Here is a 25,500-nt window from a genome sequence, read left to right as displayed (position 1 = left end):
CCTTACAAAGAATGACTGGTTTGTTTCTATAAAAATGCAAACTAAATACAATTGTATATCACAAAATAGGAAACATTTAAAAAAGTTAAATAATCTTTATTATTTGGATTTTTTTTTTATTATTAAGCGTGTAGTCTGTCTCTTTAAAAAATGCCCGTCACGTTGTTGTTAGGTTTAACCTGACGTCACTTCCTGGGAAAGCTTTGCCTCCTACTTTTTTTTTTTGTTGGGACCTAAGGGAGGAAAATCTTGCGCAGGGGGTCGCCGGACGGAATAAAACAAGAAGGAACCTTCCAACTCTGAAAATGCTCCATGTTGCTCTTCGGTCGTCCAAAATGCAAGCGGGCGTGCTTTCGCGCTGGATTTAACGGTGGAGCTTCGGTAAGTATCCCTAGCGTCTTCATCCGGACCCTGCTCGGAACCCACAAGTGCTCCCACAGCCGGGCAAGTGTATCTTGCTTCTGGCCAAAGCGAGCTCCAGGTGGCGCTTGTTTTATATCAACCAAGTGGAGTGTTACACTTGTTAGTACAGTTGCAAGCTTGCTACGGTGTAGCTTGTACTCCAAATCGAGCGCACACCTGTTGCTTCGCTCCTAACAGGTACTTTAAGGCCCTTGACTGAGTAGAAAATCAAGCTAATAATCACATTTCCCCACCTCCTTCTGCGTTCCTATTTAAAATGAAGTATTTTCATTATTCGTTCCGAAATTTTCAAATGTTTTTGAGCCTTAAAGTCAAAAGTTGGACCACTGTATTGCTTCTATATAGCTGCGACTTTTTTTGTTGGACAACGTAATTTTGATATGCTTCGTCTCAGTTTCGCCAGATTTTGTCCATGAAAGTATCTTGAAAGACTTCTTTAGAATGAAAACTCCCAAAATTACCCCAACACGTTATTGTTATGATCACATTTCTTCATCTTTCACTGCCACTGATGTTTTAAACACTTTCAAATACACTTTGCTTTCCAAACAAAGTAAAAAACTAGAGATTGACTAATACGTTTTTTTTTTTTTTTTTTCAGGACCGATACCGTTTATTAATAGTTAGAGGGGCCGATATCCGATATTTGGAGCCGATATTCGTTTGCAGTAAAAATTTTAAAAATGTTGTAAAAATTAAACAATGCAAACACTGAACTTTTTTGAAATGCCGAAAGCAGTCGTTCCCCAACCCAGGAGGTTGTGGGTTCGATTATCCGTCCTGATGACCTCGTCTAAGTATTCTTGAACAAGAGGGTAAACCCCACGTTGTTCCTGGTGCTGCATCACCAGTAGGATGAGGATATAGTGTGAAGTGCTTTGAGGGCCTTAAAAAGGTGGAAAGGCGCAATACAAGTGTAACGCCATATAACCAATCAGAGGACAGGGTAAATGCTAGTGCAGGAGAAAGAGAGAGAGGCACGGCAGCATCTGAGCCGAAATAACCCATTTTTAATGGATTTTTTCATATCGGGCGGTCAGATTAAAAAATGAATAAATAAATAAAAAGGCCGATACCAATATACGTCAAATTTCCAAATACAGTGGTACTTCTACACAGGGCTGTCAACAGACTTGCAGGGGTCTGGGGACAAGATGCCATTTTGGGCCCATCCACCCCACCCCTGCCACAAGCTTGTTAGGACAAAATACGCAATACTTTTAACGCTTTGCAAGCAACGACAGTGTAAATTTTCAAATTATTTAATTTAAGACGGACTGATAATTTAACAGACCGTAATGTGATTTGACGCAATATAAAGAAACAATTTCCTTCTATCATCCCATGTAGGCTACAGTACAATACAACTGAGAGTGCTTTGCCTGCCTGGTAAACAACAAAACAGTATTACTAAACATCTTGTGCCTGCCCCCTCCATATCTCTGGGGTTATCAAGCCCTCAAACAGTGATGCGCCTAGATTTTTTGACAGCAGAGTCATTTATAACATCAGTGAAATCCAGTTTTTGAGCAAGCTCACGCTCAATGGAGAGCATGGCTAGTTTGTTAACAGGTTCGTTTGTGCTGGAGTGATGGATTCGTATTAGCGTTTGCTATAATACACAGTGGGTTGTAAACCCAAAATAAATCCAGCCGCCCGACCCGAGTCTGTTCAGCTTTGCGCCAATGCTCCCCACAGACTCACATACAGTATATCCCTAATCTCCCATCACCTTCTCCTCGGTTCAACGCGGCATTGGGGGTGTTGTGCAAATAAAGGAAAAAATATATATTTGAAATTTTTAATATGTTAGTTTTTAAGTAATATCGAGTAGAACATAATAATATTTAATCAGGCAATGATTTAAATAAAGAACTATGTGAATGTAAAATAAAATAAATTAAGGGTCATTCAGCGGCCCCTACGGTCCTGAGGCCCGGGACAGCATAACTGGTTGCCCCCCCCCCCACCCCGTTGACGGGCTTGCTTCTACATATGAAGTTAATTCCTTCAAGGACCTTGTTTGTAAGTCGAAATGGTCTAATGTCGAGCAGGATTTTTCTGTGGAATACATTATAATTCCATTGATACGTTCCATAGCCCGAAAACCTACACTAAATCCTCATTAAATACTGCTGGTTCTATTACAAATGGCAATTACACATAGAAAAACAATTAAATTATAAATAAAAATTGGAATAATAATAGATTAATAATTATATTTCCTGCAATAATGTAATGAATGGGGTTTTAATGTGGCGGACGTGTTTTGCCTGCTGTACCTGAACGCACTGCTTGGCTGACATCACAGTAAGAAAGGTGCAGCTCAGATTTTACTCTCTCTTTTAACATTCTGTTGTTGCTGGCGTGAACTGTGGCGCACAGTAGGCGTGTTGTGTTGCAAAAGTACTGAAAGAAATGATTAAAAACCTGACGAAGCTGGCGATCTGTTTTGCAATGGTACCACAATAATAATTGTGACCTTAAAGTGCTTGTGACACGAAAAAGCATGTTTATTTCATAATACACGCGTTATTTTATGCTCCTGAATGATATGGACCGCTTGGATGTGTGTGGAAGCGATCGCTATATTTATTTAGTTTTTTGAATCCCGCGCCAGGAAAATGAGTGACTTCCGGCTTCGGTCTCGCATTGAGGAGGAGGGCGCTGTGACGTGTACGGTAGAAGACGTCCTCTTCTCGCTTCAGTGTACTGTTGTGTATGAGGAGGAAGGATTCAGCTGATTTTGCGGATTAATACTTTTATTTTTTGCATCACGCCAGCCAAACGGCTGCAGAAAAATCATTCTGTATGCGGGAGAGGCGTATGCGCCTTTTTGGAGTTTCAAAAGGTTCCCATTCACCGTGGATATTTACTGTGGGACCATTGGACTTACAAGGAAGTGAGTAAACATCTTGTTTTGTATTATGTCAAATACGAATACAGTGATTACAAAGTAAACACTATAAAATTCCTTTAAATAAAGGACTACTTACGTTTGATCATTGATAGGCATGTAAAAAGCTATCCTCACGCTCATTAGCAGTTAGCTGTTAGCACGTTAGCTACACAACAATTCCAGCCACCCTCCTCCAGGGAACGAACTGTAAATTGCTCTCCGCCGGGCGGTTTGCCGATCCGCAAAGAAACTCGACAACCGGGTCGTCATGTCAAATAATCCAGGCTAGTTATGTGTGATTTTCCACTTCGAAGACTTTGAAACATCCCTCGGTTCGGGTTAGCATGTCGGCTAGCTGTCACTCCTTCTGGTCTGTTTACATTCTCCGAAGCCGGGGAAGGGAAATGACATATGTCCGATTTAGGTGTCATAAAATATCGTTCGGCAGGTGTGACAGTAAAGGTAAAGTCGACTGTTTTGACCATTATGGAGTAATTTTGCCATGTCGTCTTGAATAAATGGATTTTTATTATTTTATATTCCATTTAGCACAAGTTATTTGTCATGACCATGCCATTTATTTAGCAATTGGGGAAAGTACTTGGGTAAAAAGAATATCCTGTAAAAATATTGAAGTAAAGAGACAGAAACAATGACATTTTGCCGCTCTCTTCGTCGCGTTTTCCTCATTGTGAATAGTTCCCCCTCGACGGGCTGACTGGTCCTTCTCAAGCCATTTATATAGCTATTGGGGAAAATACTTGGATAAAAAGAATATCCTGTAAAAATATTGGGAGTAGAGAGACTGAAACAATGACATTTTGCAGCTCTCTTCGTCTCGTTTTCCTCGTTCTGAACAATTCCCCCTCAATGGGCTGAATAGTAAAACCGATGAGCCTAGTCTACCGCTGACGTCATCCACCTGTTGGGGACGCTAAAGCCCTATAATTGTAGGCGTGGCTAACCGGCAGATTAAAAGACTAATCTCTCGTCATCTGCGCTTTGCTAAATTGTTGTATATGGTCGAATCGTCTCAAAATATGATTCTAATTCACATAATAATGCCATTTAAGACTTTTTTTCTGGTGTCGTATGCTCTTTAACTCATAAAGACTGGCGAATGGAGGTCGGAGGAGTATTGTCGAGCCAGTTCATGGATGCGCACACCACTCTCATATTTTTCTATCATTTCCATCTTCAATGGTAATCCTCACCTTTTTTCACCACTTGCACTAGCCTTCTTTGAACCCGTGTTGATTTCACACACAAAAAAATCTGCCGTGCGTCCGTCTTGCGGCAAAACAAAGAAACTACGGCGCTGTCATAAATAGTCTTATTTCGAGCATGTCGTCGGATGCAGAAACAAATGGCGAGTCAAATTTTACGTCGGATGTCGAAAAAAATCGTGTGTAGAAGCGATCGTATGTCGAGGTACCACTGTGTAATTGGCCCAGCCGATAATCTGTCTATCTCTATAAAGAACCACTACAGGCACAGTGACATGTTACATTTATAAGCCCGTGGCCATCTGTAATATAAACCTGTGTTGCCTCTCACTGCTTCTTTTATCTAGTGCCCTTTTTAATCACTTTTAAAATACACATTTAAAGTTACACATTAAGTAGTGAAACACTACACTATCAGTGCGGTGCAGGCACCTGCCCATCAATTGGGGGGGGGACAAGTATCAAAATATGGTGATACAACAATATCGATACATGAGTCAGAAAAGCAACCTGTGATATTCAGTGAAACAACCATGAAAGATATTTCTAAATGGAAAAATGTTTATATTTGCACTTTCACAGACAATCTGTCATAAACCTCTTCCTCACACACAGTGAGAATGTTAAAGTCCAACATTTCTGTAAATAAATACAGCAACACTATTATTGCAGCACTCTTGTTAAAAAATGAATGTCTTTTTAACATGCACACTTTTGGAGTGGGAAGTTGTGTTAGCAGCCTGTCGGTTCTTTTATTAAAAAGGGGAACCTTTTTACAAATATTGTCTCAATTCTTGGCAGGAGCATATCGATAACCTATCGCAATAAAAATGATCATTATTCATATACAGTGGTATGAAAAAGTATCTGAACCTTTTGGAATTTCTCACACATCTTCATAAAATCACCATCAAATGAGATCATCTTTGTGAAAATCACAAAGATGTAAAAACACTGTCTGCTTTAACTAAAATCAGCGAGACATTTATAGGTTTTAATACTTTAATGAGGATAGCATGCAAACAATGACAGAAGGGTGGTAAAATAAGTGAACCCTTTGCCTAAAGAGACTCAAGAGCAATTGAAACCAATTTTTACCAAACAGTTTAAGTCAGGTGTTTGCCCAATCACTGATTAGTGGTTTAAAGCTGCCCTGCCCACTATAAAACACACACCTGGTAAGAATTGTCTTGATGTGCATCATTGCTCGGTCAAAAGAGCTGTCTGATGACCTGCGATCAAGGATTGTTGATTTGTATAAAGCTGGGAAAGCATACAAAACCATCTCTAAAAGTCCGGATGCTCATCAATTAACAGTCAGAGAAGGTGTCTAAAAATGGAGAGAGTTTGGCGCTGTTGCTTCTCTCCCAAGGAGTGGCCGTCCACAAAAGATGACGCCAAGAGTTCAGCGCAGAACACTCAGAGAGGTAAAAGAGAACCCTAGCGTGTCTGCTAAAGACCTTTCACAAATCACAGGCACAGTCCAATATCTCTGTGCACACATCAACTTTAGGTAAAACTATGGACAAGAATGGTGTTCATGGGAGGAGTTCATGGAGGAAGCCACTGCTGTCTAAAAATAAACATTGTTGCTCGTTTAATGTTGGCAAAAATGCACTTGGACACTCTGCAGAAGTTTTGGCAAAATATTTTGTGGACTGATGAAACCAAAGTTAAATTGTTTGGGAGTAACACACAACGTCATGTGTGGAGTAAAAATGGAACAACTCCCCAACATCAACACCTCATGAAGCATGGTTGAGGGAGATTCATGTTTTGGGGCTGTTTTGCTGTCTCAGGGCCTGGACAACTTGCAATCATTAATGGAATAATGAATTCAGAAGTTTATCAGGATGTTATGCAGGAAAACCTGAGGCCTATTGTGAGACAGTTAAAGCTAAAAAGAGAATAAATGCTGCAACAAGACAATGATCCAAAACACAGAAGTAAACCAACTTCAGAATGGTTTCAGAAGAACACAATACACATTCTGGAGTGGCCAAGTCAAAGTCCAAACTTGAACCCCATTGAGATGCTGTGGCATGACCTAAAGACAGCAATTCATGCCAGACATCCCAGGAATCTGACTGATGTAATGCAGTTTTGTCGAGAAGAATGGGCCAAGATTAGTCCTTATCGATGTGCCAAAATGATCTGCAGCTACAGGAAGCGTCTGGTTAAAGTTATTGCTGCCATAGAGCGGGCCACAAAATATTGAATTAATGGTTCACTTACTTATTTTTCCCCCTTCTGTCATTGTTTGCATACTATCCTCATTAAAATACGAAAGCCTATAAATGTTTGGGTCGTTTTAGTTAAAACACTGTTTTTTCATCTGTGTGATTTTGATAAAGATCAGATCACATTTGATGGTGATTTTATGCAGAAATGTGAGAAATTCCATAAGGTTCAGATACTTTTTCATACCACTGTACTGCCACACCCCTACCATCTATATTGTATACCTATGCCACCTTACACTACTGCTTCCGTCTGTTTCATTACCTGCGCCTGTCTTTTAATCACGCTTGTGTGATGCAGGTGGCGTAGTGTGAACCTCCCTCACTGCCAGCATGCTGAGTTTCCTGCGAAGGACCCTGGGGCGACGCTCCATCCGCAAACATGCAGAAAAAACACGGCTACGGGAGGCCCAGCGCGCTACAACACACATTCCGGCTGCTGGTGATGCCAAGTCCATCATTACTTGCCGTGTGTCCTTGTTGGACGGGACCGATGTCAGCGTCGACCTGCCGGTAAGATGGACAGACTCTTATTTTTGTTTTTTTCTTGCATTTGTATTCTGTCTCCTGGAATATTCTGTTGAATTTTTGGTAGTTGGTAAGTTGTAATTGGAATAATTGGCAAAAACAAACAATAACAAAACAGATTGAATAATTTTTTTTTAATCATTCGCCATAGAAAAATGTTAATTTATAAAATTGATATATCGCCCAGGCCTAGGTGTTACAGTGTTGACCACCATGTTGTTGTATTAGAAGCATAGCCCCTCGGAGCTTATTCACATGTGGGTGTGTATGCTTCAGTGGCTGATCACCTGTAATTCCATGATCCTCTCTGGACAACACGCTTAATCACATGACAGCGTCACATGACACGCTGAGTTCGTCACCAGGTTGACACTCAGATGGCAGACTTCACTCTTGCTGCCTTTTTGACTCTGAGCTTTGCTTTGTCGTTTCCTCTTTTTTTCCTCTTAATTCATAAAAAAAATGTTTTCTGCCTCACGTATGCATTTAAAAGTATTTATAATCATCCGTTTTAATTTGTTTCTTGTAGTTCAAATGTAGAACTGTTGAGGTTTCCTTCTTTGTATAACTTCTTATTGAGTATATATTTACTTTTCCGGAAATTGTCTGCACATAAGTTGGGTTTCTTCTTCTATGTGGCAAAAAAAACTTAGATAATTTGGGACTTTATACCCGTTTTTGCGGCAATTTGTGCATGCACTGTCCAGACAGGTTTTCTTGCATGACTCCCCTCGTCTGCCCCCCAAGCTAGGTATTTTCATCATACTTGACCTGCTTATTTTTCTTCAAAATATTTGCGGCTTTGGTCCAGAAATGTAGTTACAGTTGAGCTTTGAAGGTCAGCTGTAATCCAGCTTGGGGCACTGGTCAAATATGCCAATTAGGGCTGCAGCTATCGAATATTTTAGTAATCGAGTAATCGACTGAAAATTCTATCGATTAATCGAGTAATCGGATAAAACAAATATATTTTTAGGTGAAGAGCAATTATAAATATACATGAGAAAACAAGACATTTCATCTAATTTTGAACCATTTTCAGTCAATCAATGTCTTTATTTCGATGTATATTGTTGAAAACAGCCAACAATTGCATCTCAGATGTAACTAGAATTAAAAAAAAAAAAAAAAAAAAAAAAAAAAAAAAGACTAATTCACTGCTTTGACTCAAAAAACTTTAGATCTTATTACAAAAAAATATATATATATCTTACCTAAAAATGCCGTTACGCTTGATAACACACATCACTTAAAAGTTTGGATTTTTTCCCACGTCTTTCAATTGAATTTCTCTTTGTGTCAAGCCATTTTTAAGTTCTAGTTAAGTTTTAAGTTAGTCTAAACTGCAAGTCCTGATAGGATTTTGAGTTTTTGCAGTGTTCAAAATAAATGTATGATACAGGCTGTATTGGAGCACATTAGCACCAGTGCTACTTGGTGTTTTACCCAGCAATGACTACTGAGCTAAAATTGATAGTTAGCATGATTAGGTTTTTATTTTACACCCTCATCACTCCACAATGCTATGTTATGTTAAAGCCTGTATGTAAGACACGTTAGCCAAGCATCGACAGTGGTCATAATTAATAGAAACCTAGCCCTCCGCAGGGCTAACGTTACTTCAGAACAGTAACGTTAATCTTATTTATTAGCGCTTAGCGCTCTACTGCTTTAAGATGGCGGCTGTTTACTAAAGCTGCCCAGACGCGGCCGAGTCTGTCATTTAGCATCTAGTTCAACATACATGTGATCTCTATGAGACGCTACCTGTACCAACGTAGCATCGTGCGGGCTAGTATTTAGCAACGTCGGCGTCGTTTGTGGCGGCTGTCGGCTGCAGTAAGTTTTTTTTTCCCCCTTCTTCCTCTCCGCACGTGACAGCGCGTTGTCCCGCATTAAAAGTAGTCCGAGCAAAACGTGATGCTTAGAGCTGTCAAAATAAACGATTACTCGAGGTGAATCGGATCAGTTTTTAAACTCGAGTTACTCGAGTTGCTCGAGTACTCGTTTCAGCTCTAATGCCAATAATTGTTTTTTTTGGCACTAGCCAGGTTTTGCCAGGCCATGTGAACATTTTTCAAAAATCCAGATATGCCAAGTTTCTGGTATTTAAAAACCCTAATTACTGTAATTTCCGCACTATAAGGCGCACCTGACTATAAGCCGCCACCCACCAAATTTGACACGAAAACGACATTTGTTCATAGATGAGCCGCGCTGGACTATAAGCCGCAGCTGTCCTCACTGTATTATGCAGCCATGAAAATCACTCACCTTTCGGCGAAATTCGGCGTTTTGAAGTAAAAAAGGGTGACCTACGTGAATTGTGTAGATCCGAGGAGAAAATCTTTAGGGGGTGGGGGGGGGCGGTCGTAAGTCCATTTAACTAACTAACTAACGACATGTTAGTTAATATTTCCCCCATGAATTTTTTTACAGGAGGGTCAGAAAAATTCAGGTCAAAAGTCAGGTGCAGTGTACAGTGGTACTTCTACATATGAAGTAAATTTTTTCCAGGACCTTGTTTGTAAATGGTCGTATGTCGAGCGGGATTTTCCCATAAGAATACATTATAATTCCATTAATTCGTTCCACAGCCAGAAAACCTACACTAAATCCTTCATAAACACTGCTGGTACTATAGCAAGTAGCAATTACACAGAGCAAAACAAATAATTTATTGATAAAAATCGGAGTAATAACATAAATAATAATAATACCTGCAATAATGTAACGAATCAGGTTCTAATGCTGCGGTTGTGTTTTGCGTGGTGTACCTGAACGCACCGCGTGGCTGAATAAGTGAGGTGCATTAAAGTCTTTACTTTCACTTTTCATTTTCTGTCGTTGGCAAACTTGGCGTCAGCTGCGGCGGACAGTAGACGTGTTGTGTTGCACAAGTTAAATGTGTAAAAACCTGACAAAGCTGGTGATTTCTTTGGCGATGTTACCACAATGATAATTGTCACCTTAAGACTAAAGACGCAAAAGGACTGGCGAACGGAGGTCGGAGGAGGACTGTCGAGATCATAGACATTCTACGGCTGTATTGTCGAGCCAGTTCACAGACATATTTTTCTATCATTTCCATCTTCATTTCACTGGAAAGCGTCAGCTTTTTTAAACCACCTGCACTAACATTCTTGGAACACATGTTGATTTCTCTCACAAGAAAATCCGCCGTGCGTCCGTCTAGCGAGAAAACAAAGAAAATGCGGGGCTGTCAATAAATCGTCGGATTTCGAGCATGTCATCGGATGTATAAACAAATGGCGAGTCAAATTTTACGTCAGATGTCGAAAAGATCGTGTGTCTGAGCGATCGTATGTCGAGGTACCACTGTATCTGGATATTTTCTGAAATTATGAGAAATCTGGGCAGTGCAGTTTCTATCCAGGTGCGCTCTATAGTCGGAAAATTACGGTAGTTATTGCTGCATCACAACTGAAAAACATTTTGGACAGGAGTATTTTGAATGATTACAACTAGAGGTGTGCGAAATTTCCAATTCTTAGATTATTTGCGATTCGGCCGTGGAAGATTCGAGAACGATTCACAAACATCCAAATTCCGATTATTGAAATATGTCAAGTAAAGCGGAAGTAAAACACACTCAGCGCGCCGCGCGGTCTTCGGGACGCAGTGAGGAACGGAGCGAGAGTAGCTAAACATCATGCTTGTCATTACCCGGCCCCTCGGGTAATGCCAATGCTCAACTCACGGCTCTAGCTCAACTCATGCTGCGAGATAAAAAAACAACAACATACCTGACTGCTGCTGACAGCTGCTTCAAAGTATGTCCACATAATGGTACGGTAGATATCATATTTATATAGGACTAGATGCAAAATAGACTTGGTGGCGTCAGTAGCACATGTACAGAAAGCTAGATGCGGGCGTTAGTAAACGTCCGCTAGGCCTGAACGATATTGGAAAAAACTATTGTCGCGATTTTTTTTAGGTTTGCAATATATTGCGATATTATATTGCGATATCAAAAAAAAAAAAAAACTATCTTTTTTAAAGAAATTTTCACTAAATGACTTGAATAGCTGTTTGGAAATACTTCACATAACACACCGTAACCACAGTGTATTCATATAATACCGTTTAATTTGTTAATGATGAAGATTTCTGTATGAAGGTATCCAGGAAGTCATGTCTGCACAAAATAGATCATTTATTGAATACAATATTTTACACTTCAACAGCAGCAAATACATTAAATGATAAATAAAAGAGCAGGTGCATTCGTCCCCTTAGTTTTTGACAAAATATAACAAATAAAAACTTCTGTAAAATAACAACAAAGTTGTCAACATATTTGAACAAAAATATTAAATATGACAAATAAAAGAGTTGTTCACAAACTATAACAATAAATAAAAACCTCAGTAAAACAACAAAGTTGTCAACATATTTGAACAAAAATATTAAATATGACAAAAGAGTTCACAAACTATAACAATACATAAAAACCTCAGTTAAACAACAAAGTTGTCAACATATTTGAACTTAAATATTAAATCTGACTAATAAAAGTGCAAGTGCATTAGTCCCCTGAGTTGTTTACACAAAATATAACAATATAAAACTGCAAAACGGCAACAAAGTTGTAAAAATATTTCAACAAAAATATTAAGTATCAAAACTTTATGTGCAGCTGTACTATATATAGTTATTTGAAAAATACGGTTTACAATAAATTTAAATATAAAAGAAACAAACTCAATTGAACTTGTAAATAATTGAACTGAATAACTGCAAATAACTGTGATGAATAACAGAACCATTTTAACTCCCAAATTTCCTGCCTTCCTGATAGCTGTCACATTAAAAGAAGAAAAGACATTCCTTCAGCTGTGTTATGTATTTGTCTGCATATCGTCCACCTTCCTTGCTCAGCAATTCTCAACTGGGTCTCATAGGTTTTTGGCCAAGACTATTAGTTTATCCACTATAGCAGGCTTGAGACAATAACGTTGGCACGTAACAATGTTCCCACCTGTGCTAAAAAGCCTCTGATGGGGAGCTCGTAGCAGGAATGCATAGATACCTGCGTTTTAAATGGTCCCACATGTTTGACAGATTACTTCTTGTTGAGGCAACCATGGCGAGGCACTGTCAACAGGGCTGTTTTTTGTCCCTTATAGTCTTGTTCTTGCCAAAATACTTCCAAAACTCCTTTTGGATACAGTCTTCCTTGCTCCTCCAACGTGTTGATTGCTTGCTTTCACTTTGAGAACGGGCCCTCCTCCCTCCGCTCTGCTGTTTGGCCCCTCCTCCCTCCACTCCGCTGTTGCAGGGGGAGGGGGAGGAGCCGATGACTTGCTGGAGAGAAAGAGAAGCTGTGCGCTTTTTTTCCCCTCTCCTTCCTCAAAACAAACGTTTGTGGATTAAAAAAAATGAAATTAAAAAACTATCGCACGTCCTTGCGATGGGACTATTGCACATGCGCACATCGCGATGGCGATGTTTAAACGATATATCGTTCAGGCCTAACGTCCGCCATCTTAAAGCAGTAGACTTCCCTGCAAGGCGGTTGTAGCGAACCTTCCAAGTGAACCTAATTAACTTTTTATCTAAAATACTCCTAAATCGGTAAAATATTGACTTGAATCTATCTTTAAAATAGTTTTAAAACTTTCACATGTCGAAAGTAGACAAAAGGGAAATTATGGAATAACGGGAGCAATTTTATCAACTTTAACGACTGATTCACAACATTAAATTAATTTAATGTAGTTTAAAGCTGCTGATACAGAATGGGGATTTGAGTATATTATTTATTGTTTTTAACTGTTAACTTGATACTGAAATAGTCGTTTATTTAAGCCTGCAAGGCTTTTTTTTTTTTTTTAACAGTTTTAGTAACTAATGTACAAAACATTAAAAGAAGCTAATAGCAGGGGGTGTCATCAATAATCGATTTATAATCGAATCGTAGCCTCTGAATCATAATCGAATCGTTAGGTGCCCAAAGATTCCCACCTCTAATTATAACCCTGTACGCTGGCCCCTCTAAATGGGATATTCCAAAGGTTTTAAAAACACAACTATTGCCCGTAATCTGACTACTGGCTACATGCTAACGTAGCTATTGTTTAATCTCTAATATACTTGTGTCAAAATATCTCCATATGCGCTCATAGGTAAAAAGCAGTAAAGAATTCTTGAACCTGGAGGTGGGGCTCGAAGGCGAGCGTCTGGTGGCCGGGCCTGTCCCCATGGGGCCCGGCCGGGCTCAGCCCGAAAAGGCAACGTGGGTTCCCCTTCCCATGGGCTCACCACCTGTGGGAGGGGCCAAAGGGGTCTGGTGCGTAGGGAGCTGGGCGGCAGCCAAAGGCGGGGGCCTTGGCGGTCCGACCCCCAGCTGCTGAAGCTAACTCTTGGGACATGGAATGTCACCTCTCTGGCAGGGAAGGAGCCTGAGCTGGTGTGTGAGGCAGAGAAGTTCCGACTAGATATAGTCGGACTCTCCTCCACACACAGCTTGGGTTCTGGTACCAATCCTCTCGAGAGGGGTTGGACTCTCTTCCACTCTAGAGTTGCCCATGGTGAGAGGCGCCGGCAGGTGTGGGCATACTTATTGCCCCCCGGCTTGGCGCCTGTACGTTGGGGTTTACCCCGGTAGACGAGAGGGTAGCCTCCCTCTGCCTTCGGGTGGGGGGACGGGTTCTAGCTGTTGTTTGCGCTTATGCACCGAACAGCAGTTCAGAATACCCACCCTTTTTGGAGTCCTTGGAGGGTGTGCTAGAGAGCGCCCCCTCTGGGGACTCCCTCGTTCTACTGGGGGACTTCAACGCTCACGTGGGCAATGACAGTGAGACCTGGAGGGGCGTGATTGGGAGGAACGGCCCCCCCGATCAGAACCCGAGTGGTGTTCTGTTATTGGACTTCTGTGCTCGTCACGGTTTGTCTATAATGAACACCATGTTCAAACATAGGGGTGTCCATATGTGCACTTGGCACCAGGACACCCTAGGCCGCAGTTCGATGATCGACTTCGTAATCGTGTCATCGGACTTGCGGCCGCATGTTTTGGACACTCGGGTGAAGAGAGGGGCGGAGCTGTCAACTGATCACCACCTGGTGGTGTGTTGGCTCCGATGGCGGGGGAAGATGCTGGCCAGACCTGGCAGGCCCAAATGTATTGTGAGGGTCTGCTGGGAACGTCTGGCAGAATCCTCTGTCAGAAAGTTTCAACATCCACCTCCGGCAGAACTTCTCCCTTGTCCCGGGGGAGGTGGGGGACATTGAGTTCGAGTGGGCCATGTTACGCACCTCCATTGTTGAGGCGGCCGATCAGAGCTGTGGCCGTAAGGTGGTTGGTGCCTGTCGTGGCGGCAATCCCCGAACCCGCTGGTGGATACCAGCGGTAAGGGATGCCGTCAAGCTGAAGAAGGAGGCCTATCGGGCCTTTTTGGCCTGTGGGACTCCGGAGGCACCTGACAGGTACCGGCTGGCCAAGCGGACTGCGGCTTCGGCGGTCGCCGAGGCAAAAACCCGAACATGGGAGGAGTTCGGCGAGGCCATGGAAAACGACTTCCGGACGGCCTCGAGGAAATTCTGGTCCACCATCCGGCGCCTGAGGAGGGGAAAGCAGTGCACCATTAACACTGTGTATAGTGAAGATGGTGTACTGCTGACTTCGACTCGGGACGTCGTGAGCCGGTGGGGAGAATACTTCGAGGCCCTCCTCAATTCCACCGACATGCCTTCCTTTGAGGAAGCAGAGTCTGGGGACTCCGTGGTGGGCTCTTCGATCTCTGGGGTTGCAGTCACTGAGGCGGTTGGAAAGCTCCTCGGTGGCAAGGCTCCGGGGGTAGATGAGATCCGCCCGGAGTTCCTGAAGGCTCTGGATGTTGTAGGGGTGTCGTGGCTGACACGTCTCTACAATATCGCGTGGACATCGGGGACAGTGCCTCTGGATTGGCAGACCGGGGTGGTGGTCCCCCTTTTTAAGAAGGGGGACCGGAGGGTGTGTTCCAATTATAGAGGGATCACACTCCTCAGCCTCCCTGGTAAAGTCTATTCAGGGGTGCTGGAGAGGAGAGTCCGCCGAGAAGTCGAATCTCGGATTCAGGAGGAGCAGTGTGGTTTTCGTCCCGGCCGTGGAACAGTGGAACAGCTCTACACCCTCGGCAGGGTCCTCGAGGGTGCATGGGAGTTCGCCCGATCAGTCTACATGTGTTTTGTGGATCTGGAGAAGGCGTTCGACCATGTGCCTCGGGGAGTCCTGTGGGGGGTGCTCCGGGAGTACGGGGTACCGAGCCCCTTGATAAGGGCTGTTCGGTCCCTGTACGACCGGTGTCAGAGTTTGGTCCGCGTTGCCGGCAGTAAGTCAAATTCGTTCCCAGTGAGGGTTGGACTCCGCCAAGGCTGCCCTTTGTCACCGATTTTGTTCATAATTTTTATGGACAGAATTTCTAGGCGCAGCCGAAGCGTTGAGGGGGTCCGGTTTGGTGACCTCAGCATTGAATCTCTGCTTTTTGCAGATGATTTAGTGCTGTTGGCTTCATCAAGCCGTGACCTCCAACTCTCACTGGAGCGGTTCGCAGCTGAGTGTGAAGCGGTTGGGATGAAGATCAGCACCTCCAAATCCGAGACCATGGTCCTCAGTCGGAAAAGGGTGGAGTGCCCTCTCCGGGTCGGGGATGAGATCCTGCCCCAAGTGGAGGAGTTCAAGTATCTTGGGGTCTTGTTCACGAGTGACTGAAGGAGGGAGCGGGAGATCGACAGGCGAATCGGTGCAGCGTCTGCAGTAATGCGGACTCTGCACCGGTCCGTAGTGGTGAAGAAGGAGCTGAGCCGAAAGGCAAAGCTCTCGATTTACCAGTCGATCTACGTTCCTACCCTCACCTATGGTCACGAGCTTTGGGTCGTGACCGAAAGAACAAGATCCCGGATACAAGCGGCCGAAATGAGTTTCCTCCGTAGAGTGTCCGGGCTCTCCCTTAGAGATAGGGTGAGAAGCTCGGTCATCCGGGAGGGACTCGGTGTCGAGCCGCTACTCCTCCGCGTAGAGAGGAGCCAGCTGAGGTGGCTCGGGCATCTGGTTCGGATGCCTCCCGGACGCCTCCCTGGAGAGGTGTTCCGGGCATGTCCCACCGGCGGGAGGCCCCGGGGACGACCCAGGACACGCTGGAGAGACTATGTCTCTCGACTGGCCTGGGAACGCCTTGGGATCCCGCCGGAGGAGCTGGTTGAAGTGGCTGGGGAGAGGGAAGTCTGGGCTTCCCTGTTAAAGCTGCTGCCCCCGCGACCCGACCCCGGAACAAGCGGAAGATAATGGATGGATGGATGGAATTTCTTGAAATTTCTTTAGGTTGATTACAAGGGGTTCTTGCAGTTTCACGTGACAACGCATGTAGTATGTGCAGCTCACTAATTAGATGGTATTACTATTGGGTAATATGAGCAGTCAATCCAAGTTCCTGTTTGTGTGATGCCGACTCAAATGAGTTGGCTGGCATACTGCTGGACGCATATTGTCAAGTCATGACATCTACAAGCCAGAGGCCGAGCTGCACTGTGGTTGTTTATGGCATTTTCTAGAGCTCAAGGGTGTTGCTTCACCTGATGGTCCTGACCTAATCACTTTAGAACTGTTCTATGCTACATCATTGAGTTTTAGACTTTCGAGACAGGAAATCATTTTGCATGACCACAGTTGTGAAACCGGTTTGTATTTCCCATTTTTTTTCTTCCATAGTTGTTTCATTGATTCAACATTTCGATAGATCTTTATCAATTGTCTAAATTGCACCCCTCTGACTCAATGATGGAGACACATTAGTGTGATCACATGCCGAGAGAAAAAAGAAGTGAACAAAAAACTTGAAGCACTGTAACAAAGCATGGCACACATGCTCACACACAAACACACATGCACAATCAGTCCTTTGTACTCTCTCTATTTCCCTCCCGAGGGTACTGTAGGGGCGCAGTATGCCTCCTCGGTTTTGCCAATTCACCCCCCTTGAGCTGCACTATTAACTGTGTGTGTGAACAAACATTGGTCACTGATGACGGGTCGTGTCCTAACAGTGGTTACACAGTGAAATTTAAAAAGGGGTATTTACATGAAAAAAAGAAACCTTCAAAATTATTATTTTTTTTGTGTGTGTGTGTGATTGTATTAGATAATGTCATTTTTGTTCTAGGATAAAAAATGTTTAAAAAAAACATTTCGCGTGAAATGACTGTTGAATAGCCACAAATATTCAGGTGATCACATGGTGAGTCAAGCTTCCCCTATTTCACTTAGCTCCAAGCTGTCTGGGGCACTTAAACCCTCTCATCGTCATGGCAACACTGTCGCCATGCCTCAAGTTGAGGTTCGGAAGACAAATGTCTGTGCGTGTATGTATGTGAGGAAGAGATCTTCCAGTCCCGGGCAGAGCACAGGCAGTAACTGGTACAGCCTTGTTAGAAAAGGCAACTCCTATTCAGGCTATTTGGAAGATTTACTCATACCTGTATTCAGTGAAATAAATAAAAAAACACAAAATAAATCACAATAACCACAAAATGAACACAATGGGAAAAAAACAGAATTTCTACTCTTTTGTTTTTTGCTTGCAGCATGTTCTGACTTAAATAAAGAAGTGATTTAGCACTGTGAAACACAAAGTAACTGCTCAGTTTCTTTCTTTTCGTGCGCTTTTTCATCAGAAAAAAGCCAAAGGTGAGGAGCTGTTTGACCAGATCATGTACCACCTGGACATAGTAGAAAAAGACTACTTCGGACTGCGCTTCATGGACTCTGCACAAGTTCCAGTAACACACCTTCTTTTCTTTTCCACAAATTTAAACAAGTTCATCTTTCTCAAAATACTGTACAATTGTCAAGAATTACAGTAAAATCTTGGGCAACAACTGTGATAATGAAAACCCGTAGCACACATAAACATGTATCATTCGTCACAGTCAGGCCATACTACTGAATGATATTTATATTTGGAAATGGTAAATAAAAAATATGATGGCATACAGTTATGAAATATGCAAGACATACCACAAACAATTGTTGGGGTAGCATGGTTACAATTTCCAATCTTACTAACAGTTTTGCCAGTGGTTCTTTACCTTACTAAAGGTACCGAACTCTGTAAATTTTACAATCACCTTCACCGAACCCGTATTTTAGTGGCATGAAATGCGACTTGTTTTTTTGTGCCAAACTGTCCACGCTGCACGTTTTGAAATTTGGTAGATCTGCAGCGTACTGGAACAACAAAACTGTGCCCTAGCAGACTGACTTGTGGCGGGTCTGCTGTACTTCATTCCAAGTGTGAGTCAACCTTCCACTGAGCAAACCAGTTTTTCCTTCCCGTTACGTAGAGGACTAGCAGTTGAATGAAATGGAACAAAGCCTGTTGATTGGGTGCAAATGAGTCAGCGGTCTTCATCCCCATATTGAGCTTGCGTTTTTTAATCTCAACCAAACCCCTTGGACTTACTTAACCATCCCCTGAGGTTTGTCCAACCCAGGTTGAAGCGGAAGTTCAGAGTTTTTGACATTAGGCTTAATCTTCTAGTTAGCAGGGGTTTAGTTAGTCGGTGGAGATGAGTTCAACAAATTCCGTGCAGTTTGGAAGATATTTGTTAGTTTCAGGGCTCCTGAGTGGCTAAGCTAGCGCAAGTCAATGGCACCTTCATAGCATGCCAATAAAAAAATGATACAGATCTAAACAGAGCCAATTAGTCAAATAAATTCAAAACACAGATCATTGTTCCAAAACACTCATGCGGCTAAAACGATCTCACACCAAACTTCAGTTCATTCTGCAGGACTTTTTTTTTTTTTTTTTTTTTTAAACGTAAAAAGACCACAATAGAGAGGAGTTCTTTGGCCACTCGTGCTCACGCAGCGTTCGAGGAGGGTGCGAAGTCGGACTTATCCGGCTCGGAAGGTACCAATTGCGACCTTAAAGCGTTCTAAGCGAATGTAAACAGCAAAGATGGCTGATCGCGACAAGTTGTTTTTTATTTTGACCATCAAAAGACATTTTGACCTCTAGCACAGGGGTCCCCAACCTATTCCACTAAGGCACACTGTGGGTGCAGGATTTCATTCTTACCAAACAAGATGACAACACTTTTTCCCCAATCTGGTGTTTTACAAGTGCAATCAGTTGATTGCAGTCAGGTGTGGCTTGTTTTAGCAGAAGCCTCATTGGTTCAACTGTCTCTGCTGGATCGGCTGGAACAAAAACCAGGACCCACAGTGTGCCTTGAGGACTGGGTTGAAAACCCCTGCTCTAGCAAACCTGCCTTCTCGTAAGCGATCAAATAGTGGAGGCGTTCCAATGATATTTTTCCAGATCGGAGGTTGGAAACTCTGACTTCCCACCTTCCTCGAATGCAACATCAGTCTGCTGGGTTAACTGACAGACGGCAACATGGCAAAATGTGCATTTATAGGTTGTTGAAACAGACAGAGGAAATGGGCATAGGAAAGTTTCCACAAATTTCCAATGAAGAACGAGGAACAATATAAACTGGTTACTTGCTGCTGGCTACTACATAAAAAATCAGCAGTGAAAAAAACGATGTAATATCACTCCACTCTGCTCCTCTGCAGGGCTTCTGGATTACAAATGTAGCCATTCATACTGCAATTATTGACATGCAATGTTAAGTTTTAATAACTTTATCCTGAAAATATAGCCAACACGATTGATTCCATGGGTCATCGATGATTTTCATGTTTGCATATGTTGTTTTTATTGTCATGCTAAGAAGGTCCAAAAGACTCGCGCTAGCTTAGCCACTCCGGAGCCCTGAAAGTAACAAATAACTAACAAACTACACGGAATTTGTTGAAATCAACTTCACCGACTAATTAGACCCTCGCTAATTTGAAGATTAGGCCTAAAGTGTCAAAAATCCTGAACTTCCCCTTTAAGACCAATACTTTAAGCACAGAAGCACAAGTTGAGCATAATACCGAGTTGTTTTTTAGTTGATTTATTTATTTTCCCTTCAGGCATGACAAATCCAAAGAAACATAAAGCATTTATATGTGTTTACAATTAATTTAACCCGAAAAGAAAAGGGCTGACGCGAGAAGCCGAAGCTTATTGAAACCCGTCCCCAGTATACCATATAGGACGCAGAAAATATCGAATATCAATTTTTGACATTCAAATTTTGTAATGATTCGTTTTTTTTTTTTTTTTTTTTTTTTTTTCATAATAACCATCCCCTCTGATTGTTCATTTTGCTAATAGTCCATTGTCGATCGTGGCAATGTGCTCGTTATGTTGATTAGAAATCTTGTATCTTGCAATAAGCTTTTAATGTGTTTTATGCTAACCCTGTGAAACTGGTTGGGAAGTACAGTACATTAATGTGTTGAACAAAAATCAATAATCATCATTTAATTGATTTTGGCTGGACTTTGATGACAGTATTAAGCAATTAACTAATTGACTGCCATTGACAGGCAATAAAGGTCCAATCCATTTGGACAGGGAGGGTTGGCAGTGAAACCTCAAAGTCCAAATGGATAGGAGCTCTATTGCCTCAATGGTAGTGAACCATTGTTAATTCCGACTAAAGGGATTATTTCTGGCGCTTGTGTCATCTTGGAAAATCAGGTGCTTTTTAAACCCAGACTTGTTTGTAATGATTGGTGTGTCTGTAAAACCGATGCTTCACACCATTTAAAAAAAAAAAAAGTGGGAAAGATTTAGAAGAGGGGGGAGGGACACATCATTGAGGGCTGGAGGTTGTCTCAGGCTGAAAGGAGGAATGCGGGGGAGAGGACTCCACGGTGCTCCCAGTTCCTCGCTCTTTCACTCACTTTACACGTGCTCCATCACAGTCGCCAGCTTTTCCTCTCTTGACTTCCTTCATGCCTCCTTCATGTCTGGTCTAGAACAAAGTAAAGTGGGTGGAGGTTGGCTCAAGTTTAATAAGTAAACCATTTGATTTTTTTGGTGTGTTGATGTTTTGCAACGGAGTGAAATGATTTTTTTTTGTTTGTTTGTTTCAGCATTGGCTGGATATCACAAAAAGTATCAAAAAGCAAGTGAAAAGTAAGTGTAGCCTTCCTAGTTATTTTTCACTTGACATTTTAATAAGCAAGTTAGAAAAAAATGTTTTTCTGTGAATTACTCATCTGGCTGTGTTGTTGTTTTTTATTTATTTATTTATTTATTTATTTAATATTAGCGCTACTGAAATTTTTCATTTTTTAGTTGGCCCTCCATACTGCCTTCACATGCGAGTCAAGTTTTACTCCTCTGAGCCAAACAACTTGCATGAGGAGCTTACCAGGTAAGGTAACACAGCCTGAACTAGGGCTGCAACTCAAGATTATTATAATAACCAATTCATCTGTCAATTATATTTTTTCAATTAATCAATGAATCTCGGGGGGGGGGGGAATCCATCTCTTTATTCAATAACAAAACAATATTTGAAATTTACATTCCAGAAAATGCGCAAACATAAATTGATTCAGAGCTGTTGGTAACAAAAATGAAAATATAAATGAAATGGTGTCACCCTTTTTTTCCTATCAAGGATAATGAGTTTACTTTCATGGTAGATGACAAAAATTCCAAAGATTTAGGATATTAAGTCAAGCTACAGTAGGTCTCTAAACAATTAATCGATTATCCAAATTGTTTTTTATTTTGACAATAGATTAGATCTCGATTAATCTTTGCACCTCTAACCTCAACATTTTTATTTTTTATAACTGTCATTCATGTTTATCCTGAGCCCCTTTCAGACATAAGATGAACTGGTTAAATCCCGGGATTCAAATGGGTAGCACTTATGTGTGAAAGCAATTTCCCGGGTCGACTGACGAGGTGATGACACGGACATTAACCGGGTCGCGTCCTAGTATAATGTCCGGGACTTACCCAGGACGCGGCATGTGTGAAAAGAGCCGTTTAATTCTGAGGTCACAGCGCGAAGGCTGATGACGTAAATATCATGGCGGGTCGATCGTCATTTCCTCTTTCTTCGCAGTCAGATGAAAAGCTGTAAACAAATATCGCAATTATGAACATGACAAACTGGAAAGATAGCAAAATTAAACTGGAAACATAACGAAATTAAATTGCTACTGGATCTTAAAGCCGAGGAACAGACAGTCCATCATCCATCTTTGGAAATCTGTGGTTTATTTTGTTGTCGATGCCGACCAAAAATGACGTAATTTCCGGGTAATAAAAACCCGCCCCCCCACCTTCCACACACAGAGAGCAGCAAGTCGCCAACACGGGACAAGTCAAAAGGGTCCAACCCGGGTAATTTCAGGTACATCTCCCCATGTCTGAAAGCCATGACACGGGTAAATCCCACATTACCCTACACAGCAATTTAGCGGGCTATAAGTCTGAAAGGGGCTCTTGACTACCGCTTTTAGAGTCAGTCATATTGTTTATTTTAATATAGCAGTGGATTTCCTGTCTACGTTACGTGAAATACCTCTTCACAGTGCTGGCCAAAAGTATTGGCACCCCTGCAATTCTGTCAGATAATGCTAAATTTCTCCCAGAAAATGATTGCACTTACAAATGCTTTGGTAGTAATATCTTCATTTATTTTGCTTGCAATTAAAAAACACAAAAGTGAATGGATTTTTTTTTCAAAATCATTATCATTTTACACAAAACTCCAAAAATGGGCCAGACAAAAGTATTGGCACCCTTTGAAAAATAATTTGATGCTTGTCTAATTTGCCTGTGGTACATAACAGTGAGTGGCAATAACTAAATACCACTTGCAGCCAGTTAAAATGGATTAAAGTTGACTCAACCTCTGTCCTGTGTCCTTGTGTGCACCACATTGAGAGTGGAGAAAAGAAAGAAGACCAAAGAACTATCTGAGCAATTGAGAAGGAAAATTGTGAGAAAGCATGGGCGATCTCAAGGCTACAAGTCCATCTCCAAAAACCTAAATATTCCTGTGTCTACCGTAGGCATGTGCCGGTATGAGATTTTCACGGTACGATAACCGTGAGCAAAAATACCGCGGTTTCACGGTATCACGGTATTGCAATTATAGCTCCAAAATTTTGAGATGTATGGGTTTAAAAAAAAAAAAAAATTCCATTGAACAGGATTTTTTTTCAAAACATATTTGCAAATTGGAACATGAATATAATGTGAAAATAAATAAACAAAAAATAAATATTTTATATAAAATTAAAATAAATAGAACCTAGACTATACCCACAGCCACAGCTCAAGTTGCTCAATATTAAGAGTAAGAACAAAATAATTGCTAAAAAGAGTAAAAAGACTTCTAAATAAAATTAAAAATATATACTGTATGACTTTTTTTGAGGGGGGAAGCTCAAGTGAAGTTTCGCCATTTTCAGCCACTTTGTCAACTCTAGTCTATATGATGCCATGCCTTTGTGTTAAAAAGAACAAAGAATTCATAAGTTAATAAGTTAGTTAAAAATGTATAAGTTAGTTTTATAAATTAGTTAAAATGTAAATATTGTTGAGGAAAGGTTTCATCTAAAAAAAAAAACAAAAAAAAGTGAGGAGTGAGACCTCCTTTCTCAATTAGCGATCTTTGACGCGATTCTTTTTCTTTCCCCCCTTCATTCAAGTTTGTCTCTCGCTCAGCGGCTGTGAGACATAAAACCTCGACGAAGCTGGTCTCCCAGCTTAGCCTAGGCTAACATTCGTCTTTGTAAGTTTTAGTTAGTTTGTATATTGAATTTGAAAGGAAAATGTGCGTTTTGTTTTTGGCGAACTTTTTAATGGTGCTACTGACATCCTGTTGAACCTAATCACACGTGGAAAAATACAATTGTACAATGTTTTAAATGTATTCATTTGTATATTTCACCACGATTTGAGAGCTCAATAAGTTGAAGAAAAGTACGCCTTGTATTTGGAGGATTTGTTTTTGGGTTTGCTGGCTGTTTAGCAGAATAGCATCACTGACACTCACGGCAACAAACGGGAAGGGGTGAGTGCTGCCGCACCAAGCCACTTCGGCTGCATTTTGGCACATGAAAAATAGCGAATACCGTACTAAGGTATGACGGAAAATTTTAGTGGTTTTGAAACCGCGACATTTTCACACCACGGTAAACCGTGAAACCGGTAACCGGCACATGTCTAGTCTACCGGTGTCATCAATAAGTGTAAAGCCCATGGCACTGTGGCTAACCTCCCTAGATGTGGACAGAAAATAAAAATTGACGAGAGATTTCAACGAAAGATTGTGCGGATAGTGGATAAAGAACCTCGACTAACATCCAAACAAGTTCAAGCTGTCCTGCAGTCCGAGTGTACAACAGTGTAAACCCGTACTATCCGTTGGCGTCTGAATGAAAAGAGACTTTATGGTAGGATACCCAGGAAGACCCCACATCAGACCCAGAGACATAAAAAAGCCAGGCTGGAGTTTGCCAAAACTTTCCTAGGAAAGCCAAAAATGTTTTGGAAGAATGTTCTCTGGTCAGATGAGACAAAAGTAGAGCTTTTTGGGGAAAAGGCATAAACATAGAATTTACAGGGAAAAAATGGCAGAGGTGCCCTGATGTTTTGGGGTTGCTTTGCTGCCTCTGGCACTGGACTGCTTGACCGTGTGCATATGAAGTCCGAAGACTACCAACAAAATTTGCAGCATAATTTAGGTTCCAGTGTGAGAAAGCTGGGTCTCCCTCAGAGGTCATGGGTCTTACAGTAGGACAATGACCCAAAACACACTTCAAAAAGCACTAGAAAATGGTTTGAGAGAAAGCACTGGAGACTTCTAAAGTTGCCAGCAATGAGTCCAGACCTGAATCCTATAGTTCACCTGTGGAGATATCTGAAAATGGCAGTTTGGAGATGGCGCCCTTCAAATCTCAGAGACCTGGAGCAGTTGGGCAAAGAAGAATGGTCTAAAATTCTAGCAGAGCATTGTAAGAAACTCATGATGGATACTGGAAGCAGTTGTTCGCAGTTATTTTGTCTAAAGTTTGTGCTACCAAGTATTAGGCTGAGGGTGCCAATACTTTTGTCCGGCCCATTTTTTGAGTTTTGTGTAAAATGATTTTTTTTTTTTCATTCTCTTTTGTGTTTTTTCATTGCAAGCAAAATAAATAAAGATATTACTACCAAAACATTTGTAATTGCAATCATTTTCTGGGAGAAAATGAGCATTAGCTGACAGAATATACAGTACTTTTGGCCAGCACTGTACAATT

The 25,500-nt window shown here is 41.7% G+C and overlaps 1 protein-coding gene across 1 annotated transcript in view; it reads left to right on the top strand.

Moving 5' to 3' along the window:
- Positions 1-183: 183 nt before the first annotated feature.
- epb41l5 (erythrocyte membrane protein band 4.1 like 5) overlaps positions 184-25,500 on the top strand; it is a 69,830-nt gene continuing 44,513 nt past the window's right edge. The window contains exons 1-5 of the mRNA XM_057852049.1: positions 184-381; positions 7,090-7,301; positions 17,994-18,098; positions 21,322-21,364; positions 21,527-21,605. Coding sequence (XP_057708032.1) covers positions 7,122-7,301; positions 17,994-18,098; positions 21,322-21,364; positions 21,527-21,605 — 407 coding nt within the window. The 5' untranslated portion in view covers positions 184-381; positions 7,090-7,121. The remainder of the gene's footprint in view (positions 382-7,089; positions 7,302-17,993; positions 18,099-21,321; positions 21,365-21,526; positions 21,606-25,500) is intronic.

Source organism: Corythoichthys intestinalis, chromosome 12, assembly GCF_030265065.1.
Source record: "Corythoichthys intestinalis isolate RoL2023-P3 chromosome 12, ASM3026506v1, whole genome shotgun sequence".
NCBI classification, from domain to species: Eukaryota; Metazoa; Chordata; class Actinopteri; order Syngnathiformes; family Syngnathidae; genus Corythoichthys; species Corythoichthys intestinalis.
This window is presented reverse-complemented; position numbering and strand designations above follow the sequence as displayed.